At 47.5% G+C, this 19,445-nt stretch overlaps 1 protein-coding gene across 2 annotated transcripts in view; it reads left to right on the top strand.

Moving 5' to 3' along the window:
• Positions 1-19,445, top strand: part of ADAP1 (ArfGAP with dual PH domains 1) — a 49,853-nt gene that overhangs the window by 2,240 nt on the left and 28,168 nt on the right. For both annotated transcript variants that reach the window (XM_063414508.1, XM_063414507.1), the window contains exons 2-4: positions 7,401-7,531; positions 8,993-9,084; positions 17,179-17,261. In XM_063414508.1, coding sequence (XP_063270578.1) covers positions 7,401-7,531; positions 8,993-9,084; positions 17,179-17,261 — 306 coding nt within the window. The remainder of the gene's footprint in view (positions 1-7,400; positions 7,532-8,992; positions 9,085-17,178; positions 17,262-19,445) is intronic.

Below are 19,445 nucleotides of genomic sequence, written 5' to 3'. Positions count from 1 at the left end.
AGCTGACACTAGAAAAGTACCAGAGCAGAGAAAATGAAGTGAGAAGGAAAGAAGAGGGAGGGTGAGGAATGACCAGAAGGTGAGGGAAGCAGGGCAGACTTGTGCTTTCCCTCATGTGAGTATCACCGTAGGGCTGATGTGGTACAGCTGGGGGGAAGCCAAAGATCAGGATTTGGTATTGCTCTTTCTCAGGTGGGTGAGTGCCTTTCCCTGAAATACCCTGTTAGTACAGGGTCCATGATGAGGGGTAGACATTTAGCTCAGGGATGCTCACAACAAAGAACAGGATGGGCTGGAAATGTGACAGGGGAAAATTCGATGTTAGTCACTTTAATTTGTGTATTTGGAAGCCAGCTGGGTTTTCTTTTTCTTTTGGAAATATTTGTTTGACAAACCAGCCGGTCAGTGAAAGTTTGCTTGTTTTTTTCCTTCCCTGCTGTCAAAAAGGGTTATTTTCTTTTGTTACTGTGTTGGCATTTGGGAGAGGCTCAGTAGCCAGAGCCCTGAAGCCACAGCTTGTCCCAGGTATTCTGTGTCCTGTCACAAAGCCCTGGGGCAGTGGAGCTCTCAGCTTGGCATCCTTGGGCTGAGCTGTGACTGTACAAAAGCCAAAGGTGGGGACAGACCTGGGGCATCAGGGGAGGCTTCTCCTCCTGGGCTGGGTGAAAAACTTCATCTCATCTGCTTGGGGAGATCTGGGCACAACCTGCTGCTTGCCTGGGGCTGGGCCACTTAGTCATGACCGAGGGTTGTGGAAGTGGCCAAGCCCTGCAAGGCTGCCCTGTTCCAGAGGTGTTTCCCTGCTCTGTGCACAGGATGGGCACACTTGCAGCTGGCTGGAATGGGGTGTTGAGTGTGGTGCTCAGGAAGGGCAGATCTGGGTCTTCTTTCCCAGGACCTGTGTATATGTCTGGCAAAAAAAACCAAACAAACAACCCCCCCAAAAAACCCCAAAACCCAAAACAAAACAAAAACAAATGAAAACAAAAAAACACCCCAAACCAAAACAAACAAAACCAAAAAACCCCCACCAAAACAAACAAAAAAACAACAAAACACACCCAAAAACAAAAATAAAAAAATACCCCCCAAAACCCCAAAAAAAACCAACAACAACAACAAAACCCCACCCCAAAACAAAACAATCTCTTGTGCGAAACCAGAGCTTTCAAAGAGATTTTCAGGGATGTCTCAGGTGGAGAGAACAGTGTTACAGGAGCCCTGGCCATGGCAGCTGGGAACGCAGAAAGGATGCTGAAGTAGAAAGTGAAAATCAGAGTGCAAAATAACTGAGAGTTTGTATTTTTCACTTGCAGGTTTTTTGTGTTTGCAATTTTTGGGGGGTTTCTAGTTAGGTTTTTATTAATTTCTTTGCAATTTAAGGTTTTATAAAAATGCAAGGTTGTTTTGAGTAAAAGATATTTCAGTAGCAAAAAATGTCATCCATCTGTAATGCATAATGAGACTGCCTTGGTTACAGCTTCGGGACTGAATTCTGGGGTAGGAGCCACTGCTAAAGTCATTAGAAGGGGCTTTGGGTCCTCTGTCATTACACCCTTCTGTGTCCTGGATGTTATGTTTTTTGTGGGTTTAAAGCTGTGCTTTCCCAGTGAGGACAGCATGGTAAATGCAGTCTTAAGTGCAAACTGAGCAATGTCACTGAATTGCTGGTGTGTAATGGCTCTCTGTGCATTAGAATAATCTCTTTTTCTTCAAGACTAATGTGGCAGTTCAGCCTTTTCTTTTTCTAAATGATTCTTTGTCTCGGGCAATCTTTCCTCACATCATGAGACGGATGGTTATCTCAGGGCATAACAAGACCTTGAGTATTTCTCTCTTTACTCTATTTTTCTATGACTTAGGCTCGTGTTTCCATGGAGTGAGAATTATTTTACATTGTAGGAGGACAGAGAGGCTCTGAAGACAGAAATGGAAATCCCATCAAAGCAATCCTGCAGTTTAAACCCTCCAGCAGCACTTTACATGGCTTGTTATCATTTTATCTTTCTTATTTGGGATGGATTATTGGGACATGGATCCCGGCTAACATTGGCCTGTGTGCCTGAGGCCCGGAGGAGGTGAAGGATGGGGGAAGAGCAGAAGGTTTGTGCTGGAGGGGAGCCTGGAATTGGAGCTTTGTGCTACAGAGCTGCTCTGGTGTTCTGGTGTAGCAGCGCATCTGAAAGCCTGAGGGTGGCTGAGGTGGCTGTAAACACCTTTTCCTTCTCAGCTCTACAGCAGGTGAAGCTTTTCCATCCCTGGATGTCACCCAGTGGGGGCGGTGATTACCGGGAAACCCCTGAGCGCTGGGGATGCCTCGATTTGCTCAGGGATGAGGAGGGCACCGCTTTGATCTCAGCCCTCTCCTCCCTCCCTCCCTCCAACCTCTGCTCCTAAAAACCCCTCTGGGGAAGGCAGGGAGCCCTCGGGTCCTGCCAGGCTCTGCCCATCCCCTGGGGCTGGTGGGCTCTGCCTCGCAGCTCTTCCCTCTCTTGCCCCCACTGCCTCCCACTGGAAAGCTGTTCCAGAGCTCTGCTGCTCTAATGGCGTGAAACGGGATTTTCATCTTCCAGCTCAAAGTGGAAACTTGTTCCCGCACCTCCATTGTCCTCTGACTTAAATACTGAAATTTTCCCGTTTTTTTGGTTGGTATTTTTATGGTTTTTTTGTTTGTTTGGTTGGTTTTTTGGGGTTTTTTGGGGGTTATTTTGGGTGTCCTTGGGAATTGGCCAGCCCTTCTCCCTGGCTGTAAGCAGAGGGGCAAGAAGGAAAAAAAAATTTAAAAAATAAAAATCCCACAGCAGTTGTGTTCAGCTCAATGCTACTTTCTGCAGGAGAAAGGGGCTTTTTGAAACAAAGGAGGTTTAATGTGATGGTGGTTTTTGTCCAGCCCCGGTGCCTGGGCTGCAGCACAATCGTGGGCGAGAGGGGCTGCTGGGACCTGCCAGCTGAATTAAAAGACCTTGGCAAGTTCAGTGCCTGCACTGAGAAATTTTCCTACTCAGAGAGGAGTGTTGGTGGGAGGCGGTTTGACTTCAGTGTTAACTCTTTTATTGTTATTTTTCAACATGCATGACCGGGGTCTGTTTATTACCCTGCTAATCCTTCCCCAGAGTAAATAGCTGCAGAATTTGGGTGCTGCACACGGGGCTCTCTGTCCCGGGCATGGAGGAAATCAGCAGCAGGCAGGAAAGGCTTTGTGCTTGTGTGGATTGCACTAAAATCCCTGTGGTTCTACCCTGTATCCATGAATCACATTTCTAGTGCAGGGTGAGGAAGGTTTTGCCTGCCTGGAGAGAGGTCTCTATCACTTCAAACAGGAGAGGGTTCAGGAAAATCCATTGAATCTGCATCCCAGCCAAAGAGCAGCTCCCCCCAGCTGGTGTGGCAGGGATGCAGCGGGGCAGCTCGTTAGGGTCAGGGCATCAATTGTGTGTCCTGTGTCTTATGTTGGGGTTTTTTTTGGGTTTTTTTTCCCCATAATATTTTCTCAGTCTAGCCTTCTTTTTTTCTTTTTTTTTCTTTTCCCCTAAGCTCAGGAATGCTGTGTTCAAGCTGTGGTTCATGTTCACTGTGCTGGGTTTTCCTGAGGCTTGTGGTGGTAAAAAGGGCTGGGTGAAGTCAATTTCTGAATTTAGCTGTGTTGCCCAAGTGTTTTAGTTTTGTTTTGGGTGCTTCTCTAATCTCTGGCTATGCCTTTGCTTTTAGATGAATGAAATGGGAAAATACCAGCCCAGTGCCCTTCTCTTGGGTTTAGTTTAGCTTTTTTGTTTCTTTAATTTTTAAAATGAAGCTGACCCACGTCATTATTTTGAAAGGCATTATAATCTGTTTATAAGTTACCAGGAATCTCTACCATTGGGCAGTGAAAGCCTTTTAGAGCTGGAATTGGTCAGTCAGGGTAAGAGTCTTTCTGCACTTACAACAGTGTATTTGGTTTAATGTTCCTTTTGTTCTTTGTTCATTTTTATTCCTTTTGGCTTGAAATAATGGAATAAAGTAATTTGTGTGGAACTTAGGCATGTTGGAGAGCTTTCATTAGGCTTCACTTGTGTTTGTTCAAAATTCTGGAGACTTAGGAAAAAAATCATCTTTTTTGATCAATGCCCAAAAAGCCCAGATTATGACATATTGCCATTTCAGTGCACTTTTTTGGCACATGCCCAGACAGAATAATAAAACTACTGAACTCTCAGTAACGTCCAGCATGGAGAATGTGTTCCAGCTTCACCTGTCCATGGAGGCCTCAGCTTGCCAGCCTGGGGTCACTGGCTCACTAAACTAAAGGTGCTGCCCCAAAATCCACTGTTTTGTGTGAAGACATTTATTTTCATGTTGGATAAGATGTTGTCTTGTCTCTGGAGCAGTCATTTGAAGGGTTGGAGTCTGTGATAAGCCAAGGCTGGGGATCACTGGTGTCACCCACCGTGTCCCTGAGCTGAGAATTTGTGCTGGAAAGCAGAAAGAGAGAGGGGCCGTGGTGTGTTTGGGGAGCAGCACAGCCCCTGAGAGCCCCAACCCCCTAAAAGGCTTTGGAGAAGCATCCCTGGGTGCTGGCCCTGCCTGGCAGTGCCTGGGCTCTGTCACCAGTCCCTGGGTGAGACGTGTGGGTGTGGTGGGCTCCTGGCTGGGTTTCTTTGGAAATGGTGTCACGAGTGCAGGGAGTGGGAGGGAAGGGGAAGCAGCATTGGCAGAGCCCTCCAGAGGCTGGAGTTGGGGGATCCTCCACCCCCTGACACGGGGAGGTCACAGGGGAGCACGAGCCCGAGAGCTGGCATGGCTCTGCAATCCTATGGTTTGTTCAGATGATGCTGAGAAATTCCTTTTGGCTTTCAGCTAAGGCCTGGGAAAGGTTTGGGCTGCCTTGCTCTTTGTTAGATGGCCTCAGCCAGGAGAGCAAGAGCCATGAGAAATGTCAAATCATGGTAACAGTGACATTTCAGAGAGACTTGTCCTGGCAGATCAGTTTGTTCTGGGGGTTTTCACCACCCAGCAACTTTTTGGATGGGGCTAAGTCGGTACCTGAGGTCTTTGAACTCTCCTCCTGCTTGGTGTTTCCTTTGGGACTAAATCCACTCACGTGCCTGAGAAAAATCTGGTAACATTGAAGAGGCATGGGGACTCCCAATAAAACGTGTTTTATTGGTCAGTGCATGCTTTGAAACCTGTTTCCCTGGGTGGGGCCGTGCTTTGATCAGCTCTCATTACTCTGGGAAGGATTGAAGCTCAGTTATCCTGGACCTCAGGATAACCTCAGTTATCCCTGGCTGTGCTGAGCCCAGGGAGCCAACTCCAAACTTTGCTGCCACAGCTTCCTCAGCAGTGCCAGGGCTCTGTCCTCTGGACCCCCTTACCTTTCTGTGCCTCTGATGCCCTGCACTAAGGTCACTGATGGCTGTTTGAACACGAGACCCTGGTGCTCTCACCTTGCCTGACTTGCACCCTTCAGCAGTGCAGACCCTTGGGATGTTTTTGTGGCAGGAAGTTTGGAGGGTCCCAGACTTTGATTACAAATATGTTTGGAGATGAGAGAGGAGAACATGAGGAGTTAGAGCACAGAAAGTGCCTGAGCATGCAAAACTCTTGATTTTTGCTGCCAACCTACAGCCCCCAAACTGGCCACAATCTGGGGTTGGAATGAGTGGGGTGTGTGATCTGGGCTGGGATGTGAAGCTGAGTCACCCAGAGCTTGTGGAAGGAGCAGGGTGGGCAGCACCAGGCCCTTAGATCAACCTGACTGGTTTTACACTTGCCAGGCTTGAGCTGTAGTCACTGGGGTCTCGGATGAGGATAGGAAACCATGAGAAACAAAAAAAACCCCACCTTTGTGTCTGCTGGTGGCTGATGGGACTTGGATCAGCTCGGGAATTCTCTCCCCTTTCCCGGGGGGGGCACTCAGCTATGCCTGATGAGAATCCTCATTTCGTGCTGGGGTTTGCATCTGAGCAGAGGCACCTCTGGAGAGCTGCATTGCTCTTCCCTGGGGTGTGCTGGAGGCTGGTGGCTGTCCCTGAGGCAGGGCTGGTGGCTGTCCCCGCAGGCAGGGCTGGTGGCTGTCCCCGCAGGCAGGGCTGGTGGCAGCCCCTGGTTACCCTCAGGAGCTGAGCTGCCCCATGCCAGGCTGCTCCCTGCACTGACACAGCCAGAGCATTAAATATGGATAAGGAGGAGAAGGCACATTCCCTTGCCTTTTATAAATAATTGCTGTGCTGTGGGGAGTGAGGGTTCAGTGTGATTGCAGTGGGGGAAGGAACGAGTGACAAGAGCCTTGAGAAGGGAGGACCTGCCCTTGTCCCTCGCCAGCCTGATGCCAGGGGTTGGCTGAGGGGCTCCCAGCCCCGTGGGTCTGGGGAGGATGGAGGATTTAGTATCTGGCTGGGTGACCTGCAGTGAGGCTCTTTCTGCTGGGGCACAGCTGGATCCGCAGGCGCTGACATTTGCCTTGGAGTTCAAACAAAGATCCCTGTATTGGCTTTATTGGCAAGGCAGTGCCAGAAACACTGCTGGATGTGTCCTGCTGCCCTCCTCCAGCCCCTCTGTCTCCCTGCTTCGGGCAGTGCCTCTCCCAAGGAGGAATTTGGAGGCATTTGGGACTCGTGTTTACAGTGCTTTGTGTGAGATGTCAGCCCCGGGCTGTAAACAGTGTGTGGTTTTGCTCAGAGAAAGTACAGAGCTACCACTGGCAGCATTTTTCCATTAAGGCAAGGGCTGGAAACCTCCTGGCATGGAGGGCTGTGCTGCTGGGAGCTGCAGCTGTGGGAGGAAAGTCTCTGTGTGGAACACATGTAATAAATAAATAAAAAGGGATCAGCAGAGAGGCTTCCCTGAGCTGATGCAGTTTCTGTTCCATGCAGAGTTTGGGTGGAATTTCCTCGCAAAAGACAGATTCTTCTCTTCTCTTCTCTTCTCTTCTCTTCTCTTCTCTTCTCTTCTCTTCTCTTCTCTTCTCTTCTCTTCTCTTCTCTTCTCTTCTCTTCTCTTCTCTTCTCTTCTCTTCTCTTCTCTTCTCTCTCTTCTCTTCTCTTCTCTTCTCTTCTCTTCTCTTCTCTTCTCTTCTCTTCTCTTCTCTTCTCTTCTCTTCTCTTCTCTTCTCTTCTCTTCTCTTCTCTTCTCTTCTCTTCTCTTCTCTTCTCTTCGGCACATGCACTTGTCTGTATATTGGGGTTTGGGGAATAGCAGCTGCATTGGGGATTGCAGATCTGTTAATTGCTAGCTTAATTTGTATTCCTATCCCTATAAATATTTGTTTTCCTTGTGTGTTTATCTGATGCCTTTAGAATCAGGCGCGTCAGACCTGCTGACTCCTGACCTCCTCTGCCGTGCCCTGTCTCTGCCTCCCGCTGCCTCCAATCCAAAAGATCACTTTGTGATGCAATTCCCTCTTTCCTTCTTGCTTCCAGACCCGGACTGGGCATCCTACAGCCTGGGGATCTTCATCTGCCTGAACTGCTCAGGCATCCACCGCAGCATCCCGCAGGTCAGCAAGGTGAAGTCGGTGCGCCTGGACGACTGGGATGACGCCCAGGTGGAGGTACGAGCACCCAGGGCTGGCACTCCTCCCTCTGCAGCCCCTTCTAAAGGGGACACAACAAATGTGGTTTCAGGGACCGTGTCTGGGTAATGAATGTGGGAATGGTTGGAGTGGAACGCCCGTTTCGTGAAGGATTTGTGAGGGTTTCCCCCACCCCTATAAAAATGTCAGTGAAACCGTGTAGAAATTGCTAATTTTTAAAGAATTGTCTTCTCTTGTTTCTTACAACCCCTCTAGTCTAGACTAGACCTCTGGTCTACCACCCCTGCTCAGCTCAGCTATTTCTGGCTTTGTTCCTCTTAAATTCTCAGCTTTAAAAACCAAACCCTCACAATATAAATTCTATTTATACCTCACACCTCCCTAGATTTGTGTGGTGCTGCTAAAGGCACCCAGGAAACCTTTTTGCTTTAACTACTGTATCTTCAAAGGCATGAAGAACTCTACCAGTCATTGATTTCTGTCTTCTATATGTGATGTTAAAGTTTTTCTGAAAGCTGCACCTCATGGAGTTGTGTGTTCTATGAGAATAGGCCTTAGTGTTGCATGGGTATTTCCTTCCATGATATTTTTGGAGGGAATAGATTGAATATGTAAATGTGGAAATTCAAAACCATGACCATAATTAAAAAATAGCTTAGCTGCTTGTTATGCTTGTACGCTTGGCATTTGACACAAAACAAAATGTATTTAGTGTGGCTGCCTGGAAAGAATGGGGTTTTTACACTTATAAAGTGAATTTCAATAAATGAAGTATATAAATAAGGAAATAAGTAGTTTTCTTTGCTGAGTTCTCAACTAGCCATTTGTGTATCAGAAGAAAAGGAGGGCTGTCAGGGGAGATAGAAACATTATGTATGTATTTATTGGAAAGGAGGGCTGTCAAGGCAGATAGAACTTTTATGTATTTATTTGTTTATTTATTTATTTGTTTGTCTATCACTTCAAGCTCCTCCCTGAGTTAGCTGCAATGACTTTGCAGAAACAAAATCATCCTTTTGGCACAAGTGATGTGATCTGAAGCCCAGGATGTGTTGTCAGAGGCTGTCACCCTGCTGGAGCTGTAGCACATGGAGACCAGAGCCAGTTTTGCCCTCTGGCTGCCTGAATTCCCTGTTGGATTCCTGGCAGCCACCTGATTCCCATGGCCATGAGGGGGAAATGCCACCTGTGTGCTGCCTCCTGCTCCTGTGGGGGTCATGCAGGTGGGACTGGGACGTGTCCTCAGCATCATTTTAAGCTGTAGGATCCCCAGCAACAATAACCAATATTTATTTCTTAACCCTGGTTTGCAGACAGTTTTTACAGCAATTCTTCTGTGCACAGTCCTGAACAAACCTCTCAGCAAGAGAACAAGTTCCCCCAACCCAATAATTTTATTGCTCTGTAGAAATAAAAGAGAATAAAGGAAAATACTATTTACATTTGTTAATTCTTTCTGGTTTTTTTCTCTTTTTACAGTTTATGGCCTCGAATGGAAACAATGTAGCAAAAGCAAAATATGAATCTAAAATGCCACCGTTTTATTATAAACCAACATATCTTGACTGCCAGTAAGTAAATACCTCTGCTGGTAAACAGCATTTATTTGTTTGTGCAGCTGCAGCCTCTGTAATACTTTAGTTTTAGCATAATACTTTTTTTTTTTTTTGTAGTCACAGTGGAGGTTTCATTTATAAAAGGTCCTGAAAGTGTTTTTCCTTCTGCGTGCATATGGTAGAGTTTATGCTACGTGTGGGATCTTATTTAATAAGTACAGTTGAGATGATGCAGGGGAGTCAATAGTTTGTCTGCTCCCCAGACTCTTCCAAGTTTCTAAGGCTACAGGAATGCCAATTTCTACCCATTGATTTCCTCTCTCTTTTCAAATCCCCCTTCTGCAACAAAGCAGAATTTGCTAATCTGCTGTGTGAGATGCTGGGTTCTTTGTAATGCAGAGATATTGGGGGTTTGTGTTGGTTTGGTTTTTCCACCTGGATGACAAATAATCTCCACGAAGGCAGCTGAAAGGCTGTGTCTCCTACAGTGTGGATGGAGTAAACCTCCCTAGCAAGCTGGGCTGGACTTTGTAGAGGAAGAAGCTGAGCAGCCAGAACGTGCTGAACCATCCAGGGTGCAAGGGGATGAACTGAATTTGCCTTTTAGGGTCCAGTCCTGCCGTGTGCCAAGGTGGTTTTTTTTAAATTTTTTTTGGCCTGACAAGAAAAGAGCAGCCATTTGTGCAGTGTTCTGAGCTCCAGAGTCCCAGCAGTCTGGCTGTGCCATTTTGAGACCTGTATGTGTTTGTCTGTTGGGGCTGGAGAAGCAACACTGGTGGGACAAACACAGTTCCAGGGGATTTTGATTTTGTTTGCCCCTCGGTTGTGCTCAGTTAGATGCTGCCTCTCTGACACTCAGGAGCAGAGTCCTGGTTCTATCCATGAGCTTTCCCTGCCTGAGGGGGTGCAGGGCTCGTGCTGGAGGAGCCTGGCAGGGAGCAGGGCAGGTCCCTGAGCCCTGGGGACCATCACACCCGGCTCTGCTTGCCCTGGTCAGGCTGAGAGCCAGCAGGAGCTGCTTGGAGACCAGGAGCATTTGCCATGGGGCTGGCAGGGGGTGTGTGGCTGCTGCTGTGCTCTGGCCAGTGCAGCTCAGCCTCCCCGCCGGGCTGTTTCCCTCCCTCCATCCTGCAGAGCCGTGGCACTGCAGGGAGCTCTGCCAGGAGGTGGCTCAGCTCCAGCCACAGCCCTGCCAGGCTGTCTGGGCTCCCAGAGACCCTGCTGGGGCAGCCACTCCATCCCCAGCCCGTGCCCATGGCTGATGGAGCAGCACCGTGCTGGGCTGGGAACCTGGAAGCAGCTGGAGCAGGGGCTTGAAAGGGTTTTTTGTTGTTGTTTCTGTTTGGTTATTTCCTGATTCATTGGGAGGATGAGACAAGGCCACTCTTCCTGGGAGCAGCTGGAAGACTGATTTCTGACCCTTCTCTGGTCCCAGCTTGTGCCTGTTGTGCACTGGGACAATCAGCAGCCTGCATGGCCTGATGATTTCTGTTCTCAGCCTGGAGCTCTGCTCTTGCAGGGGTTCTCTGGACCAGCACTGCTGGGTCCCTGCCATAACAGCAGGATGCAGTGGGATGGATGTGACCTCTCCCAGGAGCAGAAAAATCTCCTGACACTGCTGCAGGATCAGCAGCTGTGGGCACATTACACCCTGGGAGTGTCTGAAGGATGCTGTGCCCGGTTGTATTTTCCTTTCTCTAATCCAGGGCTCTCTGTGCCTCTCAAGAGATGCATGCTAAACAAGTGCAGGGGAGTGCTGCTTTTTGCAGGGATGTATATTTAGCTGTTTCCCCGCCTCGCTGCAGTCCAGTCACTGCAATAGCATGAGCTGTTCCCAGCTCACAGCCCTGGCAAGCATCGCCATGGATGGCACCTCCATCCAGCACTGGCACTGATTCCAACCACGTCCTGCAGCACTGAGAGGTTTTGCTGCTTCTAATTCCAACAGCAGCACATGCTGGGCAGCTGCAGTGCCTGGGCAGCTGTTTGTTCATTTGAAGCTTCTTAGTTTTATAATGCTGTTTCTGGAATCCCTCTGCTTTGGTTGCACAAAGAATTGGGAGGTTCAGGGCAGGAGGGAAGAAGTGCTGAAGTGCCAGCTTGTCCTTTTCTCTTCTTGCCTACAATGTTGTGGTTGGCCCTTTGGGAAATTTGTGGTGTTTGCCTGCTGCATGTGGCTTCTGTATCCTTCAGAAACCCCATTGTGGCTTCCTGGTTCTGCATGACACTTGGCAAAGGTTAGAGAAGTTGGAGGGGTGCCCTGGAATTGCCCAGGGAAAGTTTAACAGCTGTTCGTAGACAAAAACAAACAAACAAAACAACAACAACAACAACAAAAAAATCTCCTTCTGTCCTTTCCTCTCATCTCCTCTGTCTGCCAGCACTGACCCATGCCCCAGGGACAGTGACCAGAGCAGCCAGCTCCTGGACCTCTGGGGAGTCCCTAACAGTGAAATGAGTCCCAGACTCTGGGATGTTCCTACACCACCACAATGCTGGCCCAAAGAGCTTTGGGTGTGGAATTTAAACCACAAAACCTCTCTTTGGATGGTCACGAGTGGCCATGGCCCAGCTTGGTGCACCACAGCAGCAGATGGGGAGCTGTGAAACAGATTTTTCTGGGGCAGACACGTTGCAAGCACATGGACGAGTTTTGAGTCACCACTCAGCAGCAAGTACTCACTCTGGAGTAAGAGCAAAGGAAAAAGGCTTTGTTCAGTCTTTTACTTGGCTGGAAACTGATAGAAGAAAGTGAGATCATCTCTTACTGGGCTTTTGCAGAGCTGGAAGCACATCCCTGTCCCTGCCCAGTGCTGAGCATCGTTCTCTTGCTTGATTTGGGAATTCAGAGCCTCATCCTGTGGAATTGTGAGTGAGCTGCAGTGCTTTGCTCTGCTCCTCTCTCCGTGCTTGGATAAGTGGGAGCTGCATCTGCTCCTCGTGCAGAACAGTTCAGTGTACTGACTGTCAGAACAGGAAAATGGGGCAGAGTGAGATGAGCTGGGTGCTTGTTGTATCTGGAACGAGAGGAGGCATCAGCCAGAGAGAGGAGCACATCGTGAGGAGCCATCCATGTACCCATCCAAAGAACAACAGCTATTAGCTGAAGTGCCTTTTTGTATTGATTAAGATGTGCAGAGGGAAAATTGCCTGGTAGATCTCTGGATTTTTTTTATTTTTTTAAATCATTTAAAGTTAGGTACATTTGGTAGAGGAGCTTCCAAGCCCATCACTTCAGTCTGGTGTGAGGAGGTCAGCATGGCCCCTTCCTCTCCCATGCATAGGGGCACTCAGGGGTGCAAACTTCTCACCACTTCATCTCCTTTCACTAGTATTTTATAGATAATAAAAACTTTATAGGTATAAAAACTTCATTACATAGTGTCCAGAGGGGTAAAATTGAGTTTTGCTCAGGCTCCTAGGTATTAATAAGCGTTTTCAGATTTGACATTCGCAGCTTTTAGAAGTGCCTGATGTCTGGGGTGTAAAGTTTGAGGTGCTGCAGTGTGGCCACCTGCAGTGGCTGCTCACCAGCTCATTCCCAAGTGGTGGAGCCTCCTGTGGTGGCTCAAATTGGGCACTCAGCCTTGGGAATTCTTTGAGTCACCCAAGTGCTGAGATCTGCCCAATCCTTCAGTCCTGACCAGCCACGGGGTTTTCTCTTCTTGGTTATTTTCTCTTTGCTGTAAGCTTGTAAACATGTTAATTCATATTGATTCCTTTAATTTCCAAAGGAAATTGCTACAAGGTTAGTGTAGTACTGACAGAGGCTGTTTCCTACATGTTTTTAATTGGTGTTTAACCATTCTGAGAAATAGTGTTGGGGAGAGCTGGACTGTGCATGTAAAGCAATCAAACAAAAAAGGAACCAGTTAGCATTTTAATTGAGGATGTTACGATTTTGCATATTTAGAATCAGTTTTAACTTCTCCAGATCCATAAGGCCAGGGGTTTTATGCCTTGAGAGCCAAACCCCTGTCTTTTTGCTCTCCTCTGGCAGCTTGCTGGTCTTGCTAGGAGGATGGCACATCAACCCTCAGGCTCTACAAGCTGAGGTGGTGCACAGAGAGCCTGGAAGAAGCCCCCCAGCTGTCTCATGCCTCCACAAAGTTATTTAAAAGCAAGCCCTCACAGCAAGAACTCACTAGATAGGAAAGGAGTGTGAAGGCAGACAGGCTTTTAGTCTATGCTGCAGTGGCTCTCCTTGCTGTCTGAGCAAGGAATTTGGACTCGGACTTAAAATTTCATTAAAGCAGTTGTTTGACAGAAACCTGGCGTAGCTCCTGCATCCACCAAGCTGCCTGTGGAAAGCAGATTGGCTTTTGCTGGAAAAACCTCTGACAAATTCCAGAAGCTACAAATTTGGCTTCTGGAAATGGCGTTTCTGGATGGCATTAATTTCTTTTGTCTTTCTTGGACTTGATGCTGCCTCACAAGGATGCAGTCAGACAGTGGTGGTTTGTGCTGTGTGATGTCTTTTGGGCCACTTTCACCTCTGGCTGGGGTTTCTTGTCTGTCATGTGTCTCCAAAAAAGCCACAGTGGCCGTGCAGCATCTGTGGGTGTGCTCTGGAGTGCATCAGCCAGCCCAGCTGAGAGTCCTGGCAAAAAACAAACTGGAGACTCTGAATTTGGCTGGCCAGCACCTCCTCCACACAGCACACTGAGGCTGTGCAGCCACAGTTTGATGTTGAACTGCTTGAGCAGCTTTTCCTGTGGTGCTTTTTGCTGTGAGCTCTGAGTAGGTGGGACCAAAGATAAAACTGCTCCAGTGGCTTCTTCTGGAACCTTCCTCGCTGGCCCCTGGGCAGAGCTCTTGTTTTCATGTGGGTGGTCAGGAAAGCAAACAAGTGCCTCCTGCTTTGCCAGACTGGAGCTGCTGCCTCCTCAGTGAAGCCCAGTCCTTTCCCATTTGGGAGATGAATTTTCCCTTATTCTGCTGGAAACATGGATTTCCTTAGTGTTTTGTTTTGTTGATTGGGTTTTTTGATTTGCCTCTAGGTTTCTGATGAGTACAAGGACTTTTCTGTTCTAATTGCCAAAAAATGACAAGTTCCCTGTAACCACCAGCCTGACAGACTTTAGGTGGGCTGTTAAAGCTTTTGGAGTTGATCCTGAAAGCTGTGCATCTCCACAGTTCAGGAATGATGCACTCACATTTTTCTAGCAAACACAATTAATATGTTTGCTTATTTGCTATATTATTCCATCACCAGAATTGCAGTAAAATACCAGGGGGCTGTTACTGCAGTCCTTTCTGGTCACTCCTTTTGGAATCAAAGGTGGATTTGGATGGAGGCTCCTGTGTTGAGTATGTGATATCTACTCTTTGTTATATACACACACATTCATGCCTGGAAAAGTACCTTTCAACTAAAACACAGCAACAGATATTTCTAAAGCCTCTTAAGATCTACTTAAATTAAGATCAGGTCAGCAGTCTGCTGAAGGGGGTGGCTGTTTTCATACAATCCCTGTATGGTTTGAGCATCTTCTGGATGGTTCCTGCCCTCCAATTGCTCTCAGATCCTACAGATCCCACAGCTCCCAGGACACACTCCTGCTCCTGCAGGAATTCATCAGAGCTGTGCTACTGAAACTGGGGTTTAGCACCAGCAGCTCTTTATGGCAGGATTGCATCTAATCCATGAGAGTGCATGTGGTCAAATCCCTGCTCAGCTTCTCCTGCAGTGAAGGGAGATGGTGAACTCCTCGCTGTCCTAGTTGGGTTTTTGTTTTGGTTTCTTTTACTGGAGTTGTTCTGCTTTCTATAAATAACCCCTGGAGCAGAAGCTGCAGCTGATGGCGCTGAGTTGTCCAAACTGTGGGCTGCTCTTGGTGTGTCCTGGGTTTTTGGGAAATCATTGCTGAAAGAGCTTGGGTTTGTGATGGTAGGGAAAGGGGAAGAATGTGTGAGCTGCCAGGAAGCTGCTGGGAAGGTGGCACAGCTGAGAGCTGCCATCAGAGCCACTTGTGTTCAGGGCTGGATGCTGAGAGAGGGCACTGAGAGCACTTTGCAGCTTCTGAGGGTTCCCCTTTGGGCATGGCTGTCTGCCCGGGGCTGCCCTCTTGCACAGCAGCTCTGGAGCCCTGCAGCAGAGCTGTGGGCAGAGCTGTGAGCAGTCAGGCCCTGCAGGGAAGTGGGATGCTCCCCCAGGGATGAGCCCTGCAGTGTATCTGCTGCACAACCTGTGTCTACTGCACATGAATCCTGATTTTTGCTGTATTTAAAGCCCCATGCTGGAAGGCTCTGGCTCTCAGAGCAGCTGCAGCTCCTGCTGGATCCGCTGACGTCAGCTGGAGCCGAGGGTGGTGTGAATTTTCTTGCTCCCAGTTCAGTCCCTGATCATCCTGTAGAAAAGGTCCAGGTTTGGCTTCAGTGATGACAAGCTGTCTGCAGCAGCTGGCCAGGAGAAATTGCAAGAGGGATAGTAAATTCAATAATTTGTGTTTCTTTTGTGATTAAACCTTGGTAGCTCTGCTGATTAGTGATGACATTGTAGAATTTGGATGCCACCTTTTGGGTCATCAGGCTTCTCTGTTTGTGGGTATCAGATCCAGAAAAGGCATCCTGCTGGGCCCAGAAGAGCCCCCTTGGCTGTTGGATGGGGTTTGAGCAGCCCCATGGCAGTGGAGTTGGAATTAGATGATTTTTAAGGTCCCTTCCAAGCCTTCTATGATTGCACAAAGTGCACCTGAAGCTCCTGAGGATGGGTTGCACCCGGAGCAGAGCACAGGGTGGCAGCAGAAGGGAGATGGGTGTTCAGAGCTCACAGTCAGACTTGCAGATGTGTAACAGCCAAGGTCAGTCATGGGGACAGGAGCAGAGGGGGAGAGACAGACTTGGTGCATTGTTTCTGTTCCAGCAGGAGCTCACAGCTGGATTTTGGGGGCAGTGGTGCTCCCTGAACCTTTTGGGGACAAGGCTGGTGCCCTAACCAAGGAGCTGACACAATGGGGGAAACAAAATCTGTGTTATTATCTCCTCCTTTATTGCCAGGAAACCAATCACAGCCACAGTTCTCCTTGGATAGTGCCTTGCAGATTTATGGAATGTGTTTGCTGTACCTGCAGATGAATTTTCATAAGCAATGTTGGTATGTTTGTATTCTTGGAGCATTCTGGGATGTGGCTGCTGAAAAGATACCATTTAGTTTGTATAATCAGCAAAAAAGAAAAGGTGATTAAGCATATGAACAGTTTTCATTGGCAGAGAAGTTGATGTGTTGAAATGTGATGGTTTTACAAAACATACCCAGTGCTGGAGGATCTTTTACTGTCTTCAGTGTAGGCTGCTCCAAAATGTCTGCTGTGAAGCTGGGATAACACATGCCTTTATTTCTGAGTGTGATCTGCCTGCTTGGGCTATTTAGGGTTCTAGGGCAATTAAGAAAAAAGTTCAGTTAAAAATGGTTTGAAGCAACTTCCAGCATATTCTAGATCAAAGTTACTTCATTGGTTCAAGCACTCATGCTGAAATAAAATAGCAAAAAAAATTATAATCTTTGGGGTATATTTTCCTTTTTGGAAATTGAGGTTTTGGTGTATAAATCATTGGTATAATTTCAGTATTAAAAGTAAAGGACTTCTGAATTATATTTGCTGCCATGCATCATAGATTGCTTTCTTAAACTTGGTGGTATGGGCTGTGAGTTTGGAAGAGCTTGGCCAGGTGGGTTTTCAGAACCTTCTGCTTCTGTATTGATATTTTCAGGGCAATAATCTCTCTTTTGTATATCCTTGAGGGGTTTTTTTGGTTTGTTTACCCACCCTGTTCACCTAAGAATGTGGTCTGAGGAAATTAGGTCTCAAATAGTTCATATACTGAGGGAATTTTTTACAGAGGCTGGTTGGGTGGGTGGGGACAGGCTGTTCTGCTGTATCTGAGCATTTTTTAAAAATAAGTTTCCAATAAAATTGGATGTACAAGGAAATGATTTATTGTTGTCCAACAGGAAGCAGAAGAAACCCCTGACTCCAGACTGTACAATGCGAGTTTTGGAAGACTTCTAAATTACACTTGTGCTTTGATTGAAGAATTAATGGCTCTGGTTTCTTTCTTAGTGTATCTTGGACCATGTTTCCTTTTCTCTGTATTTTTTTTTTCCAGACTACTGCGGGAACAGTGGATCAGAGCCAAATACGAACGAAAAGAGTTCATCCACAGTGAGAAGCAGGAGCCTTATTCTGCAGGTACTGAGAGACATCTTTGGCAGATAAGTGTTGGGATGTCCAGCACCTTCCATTTCCTTCCTCTCTGTTTATATGTTCTTTATGTTGATTATTGCCCACGTGTCATGAAGTAGAAATAAGCAGAAGATCCCTCCTGGCATTCCCTGTATTTGATTTGGAATATTGGGAATTTGGATGCCTGATGGAAATAATCCAGTTATCAAGAGTCTTTCTGTTGGCTTCCACGGGCTGCTCACCAGGACCTGTCAGACCTAGCAGTGATTTATTCCTGGGAGCAGGAGCTGCGAGGCTGCATTGAGGTGGAGATAAAGGATGTTTGGATTGAGGCTGGATTGAGGTGGAGATAAAGAATGTTTGTGCCCTCGAGGTGACTTTTGCTCAGGAGAGATGAAGCAGCACTGTTAACCTCCTGGTTTGGGTGGTGCTGGGTGTGTGCACCACGTCCCCCACGCCCCCAAGGACCTGTCACTGTCTCTGCACAGTGCTTGAGGTGTCAGCAGTGGGACCAGCTCTCCCTGTGGCACAGGCAGGGTTTTGCAAAGCTGCAGTGGTGTGACAGAGCTCATTTCAGGGCTCATTTCAGCAGGCTGGCACTGGCCTTGTGAGGGGCTGGCAGAGCAGAGCAGTGGGGTGGAGGATTTTCTTGCAGAAGGGCAGGATTTGAAGAGGACACACAGAGCTCACTGTGTTTGTTGTGTGGCTGCACCAGTGAAAGTGCATGAAATTAGCTTGGTATTTCTTTGCTATATGTAAGTGGCATTTAATTTATTCTGCATATTAAGTAGTTGACACCAGCTATGTGCTTGGATGACTCTGGGATAATTTTATTAGCAAAGACCATGTTACAGATTAAAGGTTAAAATATTATTTTCATGATGCTTTTCAAGACTAATAATATGCAGGTAGCTCCAGCAGTTTGCTGTTATGAAAACCACAATTAAATTCTGATCTCATATATTCTCAATTTATGTTTTGAGCATTTCAGCTCTGCTGTGTTGTGTACATGAGGCACACAGTGTGTGGGGAGTATCCATATTCATAGAGAGTACATCGGGCACATTTTTATTTTAGATTTTTAAAAAAGCTGTCTGCTGGAGTCAGATGTGTTCTATTAACAATAAATAGTTTGATTTATTAGGTAATTCTGGAATGTATCTGCCAATGTGTGTATAATACCCGCCCAAGAATAATGTTTCCAATTTCTACTGTGCAACTTCTGGATACAAAAGCTGGGATACAACCAAGTACTTGAGGAAAATGTATAATTTTAAGCACATGATGAGTCCTTTAGACTCCAAGAGGAGTGTGTACCTGGTTAAAGTGAAGTAGGTGCTTCAGTGCTGTGTGGGAAGAAGGGCAGCGTGTTCTGAGCTCTCAGAAAGATATTAAAAGAAGAATTCAAAGGGGAGTTTATTTTAGCAGCATATTTTGTAGGTGTTCTTCAGTAATGTGGCTGCATAATATTTAACTGCATGCTGAAGGGATGGGGTTTTCTCACCTCTCTTTGAAGTTCAAAAGCCATTAAACACAGAATAGAGGAGAAGAGGGTGAGCCATTTTCAGTGAGCAGCGCTCTGCGGAGGAGGAGGGGAAGAGAGGCAGGCTGCTGGTCATCATGTAAGTGGTGTGTGAGTGATTTTAGGCTGAGAATTGTCTTTGAGAGTGGCACTATCTCCAAAATCCAGCACAGGAGCCACACAAATGACCTGTGCAGCTGGGATGTCATTTGTTGATTTTTCTGGACAGCAAATTCCAAGGGGAGCTTTGGCCAGGTGGCTCCTCCTTAGGGGGGGACCAGGTTGATTTTACAACAGAACAAAGCTGGGGATGCACACAGCAAACTCCCAGTGCCAACTTTCCCCTTCTGCTGCACCATCACAGCCCCAGGTGTGGCTGCCCCCCTCTCCTTCACCCTGTCCCAAAGAGGGCTCCTCTCCCAGCCTGTCCTGCACATCAGGATGATGCAGCTTGCAGCTCTTGGGCTGCCTGGCTGGGAGCTGGTTGTTCCCTGGGCTCATGTCCTGAAAAAGGAGCCCAGGGAAAACCCTGTGTGCTGCAGGAAAGCAGCACACTGAACAACACAGAGTCATTTGGGGTGCAAAGGACCCTTAAGGTCGTGGAGTCCAGCCCTTAACTCTGCCAAGGGCAGCACTGAAATGTTCCTGTGTGTGCTGGGCAGTTCCTG

Source organism: Prinia subflava, chromosome 17, assembly GCF_021018805.1.
Source record: "Prinia subflava isolate CZ2003 ecotype Zambia chromosome 17, Cam_Psub_1.2, whole genome shotgun sequence".
NCBI classification, from domain to species: domain Eukaryota; kingdom Metazoa; phylum Chordata; class Aves; order Passeriformes; family Cisticolidae; genus Prinia; species Prinia subflava.
The sequence above is the reverse complement of the archived record's forward strand: the minus strand, read 5'-3'. Positions and strand labels throughout refer to the sequence as shown.